Raw genomic sequence first — 14,747 nt, 5'->3', positions numbered from 1 at the left:
AAATCATTGTTCTTGGTGTTTCCTTTAGTAATTATGATTACTATACAGTATTTTAATGCGGAATTAAATAGATGTAGGCGTTGTTGTATCACGTTAACATGTATAAATTCGATTCGTTTCACACTGAAATGCCAAGCTAGGTGTCACGAAGTTTGGTGATGGTTCAATCGTTCTCATAGCATGATACATATTTAAGTCTCTAGAAAAGGCGAACTGTATTTATTTCTAAATGATATTGAAAACGATATTGTATTGTACATTTTGTTTATTAATATACAGCGAAACAATTTTAAAAAGAACTTATGCGATCCTAATTTCCATCGATCCTCTGATATGTCTTAATCATCTTTGTCACTTTTCTTAACAGAAACTTCGATAAATCTTTGGAGAAGTGATTTGCTGTAGTTATTCGATTTAGTTCAGTTATCCACGAATTAACCTGTAACGATTTAAAGGTAGATAAACGAGTCAAAGTTTCGATTATTAATCAAAGTTACCGAGTCTTGAGGTTTTGCATCAGTGATCCTAGATAATTCCTTCGGTGTTATATTCAGAATATTACAAATAACTTCTTCGGTTTCTCTTTCACACGTTTCACTTTGGTTTAATGTTCTCTGAGCTTCACAATTTTCTTGATGCTCGTATAGTTTGTTCAAAAATTCCTAATACGAAATAACATTTCTTAAACTCTTTTATAGTCTCTATAGTCTTTACAGATAAAAATTTAACTACGTGGGACTAATTCGAATTGAAAATTTGTGCCATAAAATTTTCTTCGTTCAATATTCCATTACTCGAAGCATTAAGTAATATTTTCTATTCTTTCATTTTTCTTTTTTAATTTTATTTATTTTTGAAAACATTGTACGTACGAAAAAATGTCTATGCATATAATTAAAAAGATTAAAAGATTAAATATTGTCAATAATGTCAAATTCATTATACCTTTATAGCGTTTAAATACTCGATATTCTGGTTCTTAGTCATCAACATTTTTGCTTTCATAGTCTTGATAGTCTCTTCGTATTTAGTTTTAATAACTTCAATTTCCTGTTGCATCGTTTCTTCACATTTCTTGGCACATTGTGTTTCCATCTAGCGTTAAACAAATATTAAATGACTTGTCGTGTACGTGAAAATAAATAAACAATTTATTATGCAATATTCTACCTTCTCTTTCATGTTCGTTTTTGATTTTTCAATGTCCGAGAGTATTTTACCCTTTTCGCCATTTAATATCGAAATCTGACAAGAAAAATTAATGGATGATTAAAGGTATACTCGCAAAGTGTTAAGTGTTAATCATGCTTAACAATTTTGTCAAAAATATGTACTTTTGCTCTTAGCTGCGAGTTACTGCTACGAATATTGCCAATTTCATTTTCCAAATTCTTTATTGCAGATGTAAGTTGATTTTTCTCTTTACCCAAGTCTGTCAATTGACCTTTGTAACTGTTCAGTAAGAACCCCTTGTTGGCATTGGCTGACTCTGACCGTGCTAATCTAAAATATTAACCCTTTGCACTCGGTGATTTTTTCGTTACAGAAAAATAGTAATTCGAAGACTTTCTGCCATAAAGTTTAGGATATTTTCATAAAGGTAAATAAGAAATCGTATGCAAATTAATAAGTAGAATTATTTTATTTCGACATTCTACGCATCATTGGCTAATTTTAAATTTGGTATATTAATTAACACCGATCTTTAGAATCTGATTAAACGATGCCTGAGAGTTACCTCTCGAGTGCAAAGAGTTAATTTCTCATAAATTTGTTAATATCGAAGAAATCAAATTATAATCAGGCGTCATTTCTGTTTCGTATAATCACGAAAATATCCAGGTACGAATCACTAAAGCCACAATAGGTGTCCATTTGAGAGTAACTCGCGACAGTTTTACTCTCAAGTGAATACGTAGCTTTAGGTACCAATCCTCGAGCCAACGATGCACGATCCAATCAATTTATTTTTTATACCTGTTTTTAAGTTGAGCAATAGTCTCCGAATCTTCCTTAATTTTCTTTTTCAGATTCGTCAATTCTCTGCTTTTATACACCTCTCGGAAATTCGCTGTGCAGTGTTCCTTTCCCATGGTATGCTGCAGCCAGTTCCTCGTGTCATCTATCTTCCTCCTTAAAGAAAGGTTCTCGCTGATCAGATCGTTCAAATTCGTTTCAGTGGCCTCCATATCTTGCTTCAGCTGGTCAAAGCATTTACTGATCGACTCGTGCTCCTCCAATTTGTTTTTCAAAGTCCTCCGAGCTGCCGCCAATTCCCGTTTCAATTTCTTCGATTTCGCCACTGCCATCCGTAGCTGATAAAAGCGAAATACGAAATAAGCCTCCCTCTGTATCAGTTTGGCAAAGAATTGGTATTTGCTTTATGCCTGATTTTACGACTTCTTATACAGGAGCGTCGATTACGTTGTATAAAAATGTATAAATTACCGAATTTATCATTAATAACAAATTGAAATTGTTAATAAGAAATTGCTAAAAGTATAAAAATGCTTAATATAAATGTATCACGGAAATTTATATAAATTTATATTCGAAAAGCATAAATAAAGTTTATAAATTATTACACTTATTCTTAATAACAAATTAATATTGCTAGTAACAAATTATTCACGCTGTAAATTTATAAACAAAGTGGAAAATTTATAAATTATTCACTATTACAGCGGGAAAGTGATAATTAACAGAATTGGTAAAGTTCGGAATATCCCAAAAAGTATATAAATTATTACATTTATTGTTAATAATAAATTAATTTCGTTAATAACAAATTGTTCGCAATGTATATTTATAATAGAAATGAAAAAATTAATAAATTATTGGCTATTAAAGCGGAAAAATAATTAATAATGGAATCGGTAATGTTAAAAAATTTCTGATTGGAGTGGGGAGTTCGGCCGATCGACGGCTATATAAGGGGCGACGCGACGCAGTAGAACTCATTTGTCGGTTCGACTCCGGGAGTGTCACATCTAAATTTTCGTTGTGCGCGAGGGGTGGGGGTCGAAGTGAGGTTGGGGTTGGCTACCCTACCCTCACCCCACCCCATTAAACAATTTATTAATAATTTTTATTTTGTTTTCAGGTATTAATTATTTCTTTATTTCAGCTTTTAATTATTTTTTATTTTTCAGCTTTTAATTATTTTTTTTCTTTTCAGATGTTATTTATTCCTTTCTATTTATTTTTATTTGACATTTCGAATATTTCGTATAATATTCGAATGTCTCATCGTTGGGTTGTTTATGTCTCATCGTTGGGTTGTTCATATTTCATCGTTGGGTTATTCATGTCTCATCCTTGGGTTCTTAATAATTTTTTAATTTTTTTAGATTTTTCTTTTTTTTCTTTTCAGGGTTCAATTATTTTTCTTTCTTCAGATTTTATTTTTCCATTTCTATTTATTTTCACTTGAGAATTCGAATATTTCGTATAATATTCGGATGTTTCGTCGTTGGTTTCTTTCTATCTCATCGATGGGTTGTTCCTTCTACTTGGTTAACCTTCATGGTTTCTACCATTCATTTTCTTCCCTCGTACTAATCCGTTTCCTTTCAGATTTATATTAACAATAATGTATTCTGTTTTAGCTTTTAGATTTCTCAGGATTCTCAAGTTTCCTCAAGACTTTGTTTGAAACACATTAATGGATGACGCGGGATGTGTGTGTTTAGATCTAAGTAGACTAAGTAATCATAAGATAGATTCTTAGACTAAGTCTCATGTGCGTGCTATCTATACAAAGGTAAACTACCAAATTTGGAGCGAATATATTATTTCACATCTTTCCGTTCTTATCCCTCTCGATTACCAAACAGAACATAATTGTTCTCGCGATAATCGCGATCGTCCTTAAGTACCAACTAGCCTGCGCGACGTACTCTCGTGTACTTGACAATTTCATGCTTCATAAGTCATCCAAACGATTTGTTCCGACACTCACCCTCGCCACTGCCACCCTTGTCATGCATCGGTTCTAGGGTGGTCGGTGGGCTGGCACTCATCTGGGATCAATCCGAGGGTCTGTCGGCCCTAGTCGTCCTGGGCACCAGCGCGTGCACGACCGGGGTATGGGCCCTGTAGCCGTGACACTGCATATGGGCCTACGGTCAGACCCCATGGGATGATTAATTTCTCCCCCATGTGGCAGGGGCCTGCGTGACCGGCTACAGGGCCTCGCTAGGGACCCTCGGCTTGATTTTGGGTGTTTCGCTGGTTCGTCAATCGCTCTCGTTCGCGAGTAAGTCATAGCAGGGTCTGTGGTGGCTGGGTGGGCTAGGTTCGGTCGGGAGGGTGCCGAGGCATGAAGTTGTCTTGTACATGAGAGTACGTCTCGTATGCTAGTCGGTCTTTCGAATGATCGCGAACTCGTTCGGGCGCGTCGCGATTTTCTATTTGCTCGCGTGTTTGATATTTCATTCCCTATTTTTATGGGAACTTGAAAATATCTTAGCGTTGCGACAGTAGAGTTTCAGTATATCGAATCGAAGTTCCCTTTGTAAGACACGAAATAAAATAATGTGTCAGTAGAGTCACTTTAACTTAATTCGCGCCAAGTTAGGTTAGGGTACCTTTGATATGGATAGCACCAGTAGGCTGCGCCACTAGGGCGCATGTCTGGGTCTCGATGCGTAGCCACCTCCACGTGGTGGGACCTGGTAATTGGAATAATTTTGCAAAGATTTATCTTTGCAAAATGATTCCAAGCTAAGAGCTACGCATGCATTGTTATATAAATTAACACAGATTAAGATAGTTGTAAATTTAGACATCATTTTTACTACGTGAAGCATCATCGATATACAAATTCCACAATATCAGTTTAAGTTTTGCACAGAGTTTCCAGAAAATGATTACTTTTTCACGATTACAGAACTAATAACTAGAGTGTAAACTTATAATAAAAACTTATAATAATTACACGAATATTTCGTGTAATATTCGAATGTTTCATCATTGGTTTGTTTATGTCTCATCGTTGAGACGTTTATATCTCATAGTTGGGTTCTTCAATCCATTTAATTGATATTTATGGTTTATATTTGTTTCGTTTTCATTATGTTCTACTAATTTGTTATTAATCTGTTTCTTTTTAGATTTTCAGGATTTCAAGACATCGTCGTGAAATTGAAAAACGTCAACTACCTTGAAATGTATCGTCTTCTAGTTATATACCTTTTTATGTAGTTTACTCGTAATCCTCTCGTGACACTTTAATTTTCTGTAAGATTTAATTTGATAACCGCTTCTTCTTCTTCGGTCATTCGAACGTGGGCCAAAATTTTCGAAAACGGAAGTACAGATACGAACGATTCTTTCTTGCAGTACCTCATTTTCCTTACGAGCTTCGGCTTTTACATTTTCCAAAGACCTGAATTATATAAGAATTTGTATACATAACAATTTTTTTAATTATCATTTATACAAATAAAATATTTTACTCAAATTTACTTCTTGTACTTTTCCTTCACAATTAATTTCGCCTTTAGAGCTTCTTCGAACTTCTCCTTTGTCAGTGCTAGTTTTGCCTCGAGTTCCAATATGATTCTCTCGTATCTAATAATTACAAGAAATTGTTTGTATTGAAAAGTTATTGTATTTGTATCATTATAATTATATCAGAATATCATTATAAATTTTGCTTTTAAATAAATCTGAATGGAATATGAAGATTAATTAAAATTGTAATATCTTTTTCGGTGACTTTCTTTATTTGTAATTTTTTCAGTATATTTAAAAAGTGGTGTCATCTTTTATTAAACGATTACACTAAATTCACAGCATTCTATTTGACCATTTGTTGCATGCGGTAACTTACCGGTAATATCAACTCAGTATTACCACGCGAGGTAAGTCATACGTTTATATGAACTAAATATTAAACGATTAGTAATGTAATGAAATCATAGGAAGACATGATTGTTTAAATAAGTAATGCTGGACGAGTGTACGATTTATATTTCTTTACTAGGTTAATTTAAAAACAAATTAAATTACAGGTAATGTCGTAGTACTGCATTACCAGTTGTACAATGTTATCGACTTATCCGAATTCTAGTTCACTTTTTGCCTAAAGATGTCACTAGTCATCACTTATAAACATTTACAAAAGTAAGAAGACAGATGTATAAAAGTAATAACATTTAATTATCTTTAATGAAATGTAAGTAAAGATACAACTAAATATTATTTGCACATAGAAGAAAATTATTTCTACTAATTTCTTTAATATACCAAGTATAAAGTATATTAAAAGGAATCATTTCCATGTATATTTTAATTAATCTTCATTTCATTCACTATGTTGGTCAACTACACTTTTAACATATATCGATTTTAGCTACACTCTGTATAATAGTTGTATAATAAATTTCATTAACCCAAGACTACATAAATTTTGGCATATTTGCATGTGTTTGAATTTGTTCCGAATTATTAGCTGATTAAAGAATCGCCAGACTTTTTTGATTAAAAAACGTCCGCTTTTATGTATTCTGTATAAACTCACTCGGCCTCCTTGTTCGACGATATTTGCACCTTTGTCCGCTGCTCAATGCGCTAATTCGATTCGACGTGTATATTTCGACAGGGGGGCCAGAAAAAGAAAAATTACATTAGCTATGCTGGTGATATTGTTTTAAAAAAGTCGTCGTTTGTTCTCAGTGAAAATTTGAGTTGTACAGCGGTGTAGATTTCATGGAAGGTTTCAACACTGGGAATGTATTTCTGTTTTACCAGTTAACTACTGAAGGTAAATTACCTTGCTAATATTTCCCAATAATTTTAATTCAATGATTTTAATAATTATACCCGCTTATCTGTGAGAATTTGTTTCCAATAATTGATATTTTTAATTTTTATTTTATTTATTTTATTTTTAACAGTTATTTAGTTTTTATTTTATGTACATGTCTTTACTATATTTATATCTATAGAAATAAAAAATAATTTCCAAGAATATTAGATAAAATTTTCTGTTGAAACTAACACGTGTTTTAAATTCTGGAATCTTATATGAACATATGAAAGAGCTGGCTTGAAAAATAATCGATATATTAATAAAAACTGATATAAATTTTGAACGCTTAAATTCTTCGAATTCAGTAACACACGATTGGAAGTTTCGATGAATCGTTGGGATTTTCGTTCGAGAATTTTTCAATATTTTAATATACATACTCTTTGCATACCTCAGTCCCTCTGTTGAGGGCTTCCTCGATGAGCCATTGAGGGGCAGGATCCTCGTCGATACACCAGAATGCCGACGATTTTTTTTGTTTCACACAAACACACGATGGTGTAAAATAATTCTCATCTGTCATTTTTTTATTATCATTTGAACATTTTTCATTCGAGTGCAAAGCTTCGATGGTTGTTTGCGTGCAAATGGTTTTCGTTTCCAAGTTGCTCTTTTGATCTGAAAAGTATTTTTATCTGTCACAAAATATGTTACAATTTTAATAATATATTAATAACAACTTTATATAGATTTTACATTAAAATTGAAGGATTTATAGAACACATATTCAACAAAATATTCGAAGTGTTATCGAAGGAGCGTTTGATCACTAGATTCCAATGTGCTACCCGTGTGCTACCGCCACCTGGTGCAATCTCTCGCAAGTACGCTCAATTCACCTGCCGCGTCGATAAGTTCATATGAAATAATAAGCAGAAAAAAGGCAAGCAATTGCGTGAAATTATATCTTTCAAAGTGCAAAATGCAATATTTGAATTAAAATTGTACGAACACGTTTATATACGTAAAGAAATTTGAAATAAAAATTTGAGAACAGTTAATATTTTTATACACTCATACACGAGTATACTATAAATAGAATGATGGATAGGGCCGTAACATTTCGTAATGTATTCAAATTAAGGATCTTTAAATTCAAAATTGTGGAAATTTTAAAGTTCTTTAGAATTCTAGAGTTGTGAGCAATATTAAAATTGTAAAATTCTACATTAAATTATATTAAATTACGAATGTTAAAATTAAAAATTTTTGAAGTTCCGAAATACTACAGCACTGAAATTTCGAAGCTTTAGAATCCCAGGTTTAGAATTTTGGGATAATAAAACTACAAAGATACACAGTTGTAAAATTCTGAAAATTGTAAAAATGTAAAGGAATCGACAAAAGTAAAATAAAGTGATCCAACATAACCTCAAATCTAATGGTGGCTTAAACGCGAGATCTACTTTATCCGGAACTCGTTTGCGTTTGGGCAGCGAAAATTCCACTTCTTCCACGAGGTAATAGGAAATTAGAATCGAAGCACGCGGGTAAAGGGAAGCTTGCAAGCTAACGCAACCTTTAGAGCCGAATTACTTAAACAAAGGCGTTTCCTGCGGAGATTACTGTTATTGGAGGCGACCTGGCGTTCTCGATCGTAGCGAAGCAGCGAATCGACAATGTCTAAAGATACAGTCTGAACGGACGCGAAATTTCTACAAAAGAGCGGGTCTCGGACGGGTAATACGATCGACCGGACGCGACTATCGACGAAGCAAAACGAACATCCTCCCTCCAATCTGCTTGGTCAGACCGTATTATCGGATATTATCGGGCCATATGGAATTTGGGGTCGAAAATAGTCCCGTGCAGGAAATTGCTAACGACTTAAACGTTGGGGCGGTGCGCAAAGACCGTAAGTCCCATGGGCCCAGTTGTGATGGATGGACCTTGACCACTCTGTAATTTGAAGGCGTTATATGCGCACTCTGACGCGTATAGTTTCGCAACGATCCTCCAGATGTCTCCGACTGTCCATCTATTAACCCCGACGATCAACGATCAATGACGGATTCTTATTTACCGAGACGACCTCTGGCGAATTTTTCCTCAACGTCACAGATGTTTCGTCGCAAAAATATCGAGCTATTATTATTTACGTGCTAATTCGTTCTGTTGAATTTATGGTTATTGGAACTTTCAGTGTTCAAACGAACAGCGGAATAATGTGTCCCAAAATTCACGCAAGATTTGAATTTCGCGCCATTTGTATGATAAAGTATTATCACCAAAAATAAAAGAAAAGGTGACAGCTGACAGTTTAAGGTTATCAAAAATACAGCAAAAATATTAACAATTTTTAATTAGAAATCTGTTTTCCATCAAAATTACTCGCGTAAATTTTGGGACACCGACTAGTTACATCTAGTGACTTTTGTTTTGAGGTTATCTCGCTCCCTCCAATCTCGCGTATGAGGGTAAAAATTCACGAAGCTTGGAAATGTTACACGTGAAAAAATTAGTCGAAAATGGGAAACTGCGGGAAATCGTAGCAGGAATGCAGGAATGGAACGACGATGAACGGTGTTCAATAAACTAGTGCTAATTAGACGGAACGGCTTACACGTGTAACGTGCACGGACTAATGAAATTTGTTTGTCAATTAAATGGCGATGCCGGTGGATTTTCCCTATACTTTGCCCCCTGGTCGGTACACTAATTAATTTCCACGCTCGAGTTCACTTTATTTATGCGCGACAGGCTTCAAAATTGCAGCACGGTCGGCTTGTATATTTACGCGGGCAGGTAGACTGCGCAGACCGCAGTGTGCAAAAATAGCTCGCCGCGAATTGGGACCGGCGTTTCGCTGACCAAAACACCGCGTACTCTCTGTAAATTGATCCCAGACTGAATTGATAGCCGGAATATTCGGGGCTTTCTTTATTTGAAAACGAGGGAAAAAAAAAAAAAAAAAAAAAATCGAGGGAAATACCTTTTTTCGTTGTGTTGCGATCTGGTTTACGCTGTTCCCGCTGTTTCGACGTTGCATGAATATACATAGATGTATGTAAGGTTAGGTTTCATTTTCTCGCCCGGTTTAGATAAACCAATAGAGTTTATGAGGTTAGGTTTAGGTTAGATTGTGTGGGGTGTCCCAAAATTCACGCTAGTAACTTTGATAGAAAAAGTAAATTTTTAATTAAAAATCGTAAATATTTTTGCTGCATTTTTAATAACTCTGACCTGTCAGCTGTCACGCAGTGCTTTTTGTTTCATTGGCAACACATTATTGCATAAATGGCGTCAAATTCAAATCTTGCGTGAATTTTGAGACTCCCTTTATTATTTGACAATCGTTCAGTTTAAAAAGCAAAATTGTAATTGAGGTTATGATTCGACTGTACAGTGTTTCGTGCTATATGAAAGTGTCATTTTGTATATTACGTGCATATATATGTTGGTAAAAACGATTTACATAAAATTTTAAATATTTGGAGAGAGAAGTAAGTACTTAGAGAATAAATAATATCTGTACAAATATTATTTAAAAAACTATCTTCACACTTATAATTAAAACTGAAATATATTTAACATCACTGATCAGTGTTTCTCAACCTCTCTAAGCCTAGTTAGGTCTCCACGGCACACCATAATTGCTGAACGATTTTTATTTGCTGGAAACGACGACATATTTTAACCACGTGATTAAAATTATGTAACTATGACATTGCTCGGTCGGTAACCAATACCGACCGTTCCATATTTCTCTTAATACGAGATATTTCGATTATTAACAAAATTTTATCGAAATTCTTGAAATGCAACGATCGATAGATACACACAAAATTAAACAGTCCTCTAAACTCAACCAATAAGAACACGCTTAGCAAAATATTTTCCCATTTCACCGTTCGAACCATTTCCAATGAAGTACAGATGTAGAACTCCCCACCACGAGACCCGATAGCATGAAATTATTGTAGATAATATGTGGATAGTTAGTCCACGATTAGTCTGTCCAACGGATTATATTCCTCCCCTTTTCATTCCCGTGGTGCCCCGGGGGCAGCACCGTCGTGATAAATGACCGAATCCTTTAGCGTTTTTTAGCCGCGGACCGCTTAGCTGATTCGTTCTCCCCTCCCCTCCCCGCCCCGCCACCCGAGCACACGAGCCGTCCTTTCCCCACCCTTGCCCCTCCTGTCCCGGAACCTGCGCCGGCTGGACGAAGGTCGTCGCTACAATTTCGCCGTAAATCACTGCAAATCGTTGACGTAAAACGGCACGGGTAATTAGATACACTAACCTGCGACGGTGCGCGTTTCTTGCGCGTCAGCGAGCGACGAGGCACTCTGCTCCCGATTCAACGTGTTTCTTTTCATACTCTGCAACAATAACACGGTAACCGCTGCATTTACTTTCGACTTTGAAGTTATAATCGGTTAATCGTACGGGGATATTTCTTGTAATCCGATTTTAAAAAATCGATTTTTTGTTTTTGCATTTTCTCAAAGTACACGTTCTCGAAAATGGCCGTGCGAAAGGATTTGTTCGAATTCGTAAAATTGGCGAGGTTATAGAGGTTCGAAGTGCGACTTACAGGCAATGTACAATGGGTAATAGAAATTTCGAGCGTCTTTTTTTCGAAACCGTATTTTTTGAACTGGCTGACGGGATATCTCGGGTTCTAATTGACCGATCGACTCGAAATTTGGTGGAGGTATTCAGAGGATGTACCTTTATCGCGTGAACCACGGATTTCGAAATCCGACGTTTTTTTCTATTTTTTTTTACCGCCCAAAGGACGAAAAGTACAAGAAAATCGATATTTAAGTTTCAAGATGCTGCCATTTTTTTAATTCTCGAAATTTCGCTGTTTCGATAGTTCATGCTATAGCCACGTATATACCAATTCAGATACTTTTTGGCTTTTTCGTTTCTGATAAACAGATGGTCCAAAATCACGTCAGCCATTCGATCTCGTTTGTAAAAACGTGATTTATCCAAGGCTATATAATTTCCACAATTTTCAATAATTTCGTCAACAAAAAATTGGAAATGTTCTTCAAGTATAAATAAATCTAGGCGTGAAAACTGCATAGCAATAAGTATCATAGTTTCTTTAGAAAAAAATCCCAAATATGTCGATTTTTATTGTCCGGATTACAAGATTAGCCCCTTAATTCTTTTAATACCGTAGAATATATAGGCTTTTAATTTTTAATAAAATTACTTTCTTCTTTCTTTCGCGTTATACTACATATATAATTCGCAGTAACGCAATAACGAATATTATTAAAATTAATTGTTACGAATTTTGAACATTTTGAACAAATTTGACACTTACATAAATTTCCTATCCTTTCATTGTCAAAAATAAAATCAAATAGCAATTTACCCTTAAAATTATAGCACTACCACATACTTGCACACACTGTGCATGTACGAATGATAAGACTATGCATTTCAGACTGCAGGACTTATGAAGTCCTAATGCACATTACGAATGTCTTCACAGTAGTATGTACAACTGGGGTGCAAACTGTCATTACGACCACGATACTGACATTTCCGATGATGTATATACCTCTTCCATGTAACAATTTAGCATACAATACATCAACCATCCACAGCTTCATCGAATGTATTAATTTCCAGAGTGACTCAGACTTTCATACTTTCATACAGTTACAGTCAGCCAAGTATCCCTATCGGAATAATTAAGAGTCTCCATGAATCAGTGGGACCATTAACGCGTGCGCCCCGCGAACGAGCAAGAAAATTTCTAACCTAAAACGCGACACCGCGGCTAATTTCGCGACTCGTCGACGTTTATCGTCGAATCCTTTTAGCCAAGACAATAGGGTGCGATCACTGGCAAGAAGTTTTATCGGAAAAGGAGCCGAATCGCGGCGGGAAAAAAGGGGACGGAATGATTCCGTCATTAACGCGACGGTGCCCCCTAACGACGCGTCGTACTTCGTCCAGCTGGGAATCTGCCCTCAAGATCGTTAGCGTTTTAATGCGGGAACTCCCTCGGGAATCGGTGGCACCGGGATGGCAGTACACGGCTTGGCTCTTGCCTCTTAAACCTCCCTCCGAGAACGTTCATATTTTCATTTGGTGTCATTAACGGATTACGCGCTGTGCGTTTTTGGCGTCGACGTAAAAGCGAAATTGCGTTATGGCACGCATTAACAGGGATGGTTTATTAATCGTAAAAAGAAAACAAAAAGTGAACGCTTCTTCTTGTGCGGGGAAGAAATTGGGGAATGGTTTTGAGGTTAGACGAGAGTCATATATATGTCGGTAAGGTAGTGCACGCAAGATGGCGAATGGGTTTTGACTCTTTTTGACTCGAATGAGTTTTTAGTTCCTTTCTTTACATATAATTTACATATAAATGTAAAAAGCAAAATATAACAAATTATAAATGAATTATATATAATATAATTATCTAATTTAGACGACATTCGGATTATTAGGTAGTTCAGAGAGTTCAGAAAATTCTAGCAGGAAAAGCTAGGTTAGGAATTCCAAAGTAAACGTGCTCCTGTTTTTGAAGTAAGCATTTTACCAAATACGTGTGTTTTTCTAAACACATACCTTTCAAACAAACAGAATATTCCATAGAACACGAAATATTCGAAAATACAGGCTGTTAGGAAATATGCGCCATATTTCCTAACCTAAATTCATATAACAGTGTTCGGCAACGGTGTCTAATGACAAGAAAGAAAATCAGCTTCCATAGTAATAGCCTAGTGAATAAAAATAGTTCAATCGAGCAGCACTGGTGGCTCAGACCGATCAATTAACCGTGTCCCTATAAAATCGAACCTCGAATTACTTTAATCGCAGGTGGCATTACGCGATACCGCAGGGAAGAGAAGCACGATTGAATTAGATGGCGCGCAATCCGTCAGGGATGCAATGAAATCACTTATAGGCGGCGTAAATGTCGCCGTTAAATTACATTTAATGCCGTGGCGGACACATCACGAGTCGAGGCGGTCGTAATCGATGAATAAGCGAGCCCCGTGGATTCCGTGGAAAAGCGGCAAATGTGATTTTAATGTCAAGCGGCTCGCGAGAGCCCGTATTTTCCATGGGTGTGTCTCTAACGACCCGGCTCGATGGCCCGCGGCTACTTTTACCATTTTGTTACGTTATGTTTGGTTATGTTACGTCCATTCGTCGTTCACTGATGCTGCTCGGCACATCTATTACGAATGCGAAGCGACTCGTGCCATCTCGTGCAGGAATTATGAAACTCGTGCGTATTTCAGAGGTTTTCACTGCTTTTATTATTGCCAATAATAGAGTGCAGAACATGTTGATTTATAGGTTAATTTGAAAACTTATTCCGTCTGATTCGTGGTTGTCCAGAATACCCCTCATTGTCGCGAATAATCCTATTTCTTGGCTATTTGGCAGTTTGACAGTCAGCAACATGCTGGCAGGACGAATTTGAAATTGACGAATTTTAATCTGACATTCGATAAATACACGAAGCGTGTAATAAGAGATAACTGAGTTTATAATTATTTCAATTACACTTAAACGATTACTGGTGATATAATTACAGATATGCTTATATCCATAAAATAAAGGGTGTCTCAAAATTCACGCAAGATTTGAATTTCGCGCCATTTGTGGGGTAAAGTGTTATCAACAAAAGAAAAAATACAGTGTGACAGCTGACAGTTCAGGGTTACTAAAAATGGCGTCTGCACGAAGAACAACGCGTCTTCATTGTTGAACAATATTTTTAAAATAACGAAGGTTTGTTTGCTTTCTGTCAAAATTACTTTTTCTAGTACTCCAGTACTTTTCTGGTATTACCAAAGCTGATATCGAAATGAAACATTTAAATCCAAATTGTTAACCTGAATTACGAATGATATTACATTTTTAATAAATAATTTTTAACTGTTCTTTCTCGGAACTAGTGCAAATTGTACGCTGAGAATTGTCATTCGATTTTGTC

The 14,747-nt window shown here is 35.7% G+C and overlaps 1 protein-coding gene across 1 annotated transcript; it reads right to left on the bottom strand.

Annotated features, from left to right (window-relative positions):
* Positions 1–310: 310 nt before the first annotated feature.
* On the bottom strand, positions 311–11,139 carry LOC108550801 (kinetochore protein NDC80 homolog). Its single transcript, XM_017904665.1, has 11 exons — positions 11,064–11,139; positions 7,209–7,435; positions 6,527–6,576; positions 5,470–5,574; positions 5,194–5,389; positions 1,978–2,315; positions 1,335–1,503; positions 1,171–1,245; positions 946–1,095; positions 498–662; positions 311–439 (listed from the first exon to the last, which is right to left on the bottom strand). Exons 1-11 carry the CDS (start codon positions 11,137–11,139, stop codon positions 311–313), a joined length of 1,680 nt encoding a protein of 559 aa, XP_017760154.1.
* Positions 11,140–14,747: the final 3,608 nt, after the last annotated feature.

The sequence above is a fragment of the Eufriesea mexicana genome, unplaced genomic scaffold (assembly GCF_001483705.2).
Source record: "Eufriesea mexicana isolate 0111107269 unplaced genomic scaffold, ASM148370v2 scaffold2977, whole genome shotgun sequence".
Classification (NCBI taxonomy): Eukaryota; Metazoa; Arthropoda; class Insecta; order Hymenoptera; family Apidae; genus Eufriesea; species Eufriesea mexicana.
The sequence above is the reverse complement of the archived record's forward strand: the minus strand, read 5'-3'. Positions and strand labels throughout refer to the sequence as shown.

Coding starts and splice junctions, on each gene's coding strand:
- LOC108550801 (XM_017904665.1), bottom strand. CDS start 11,139: ATGAAAAGAAACACGTTGAATCGGGAGCAGAGTGCCTCGTCGCTCGCT. Junction 5,575..6,526: donor TCGTCGAACAAGGAGGCCGA/GTGAGTTTATAC, acceptor TGTAATTATTAG/ATACGAGAGAATCATATTGG. Junction 440..497: donor ATGCAAAACCTCAAGACTCG/GTAACTTTGATT, acceptor AAATCGTTACAG/GTTAATTCGTGGATAACTGA.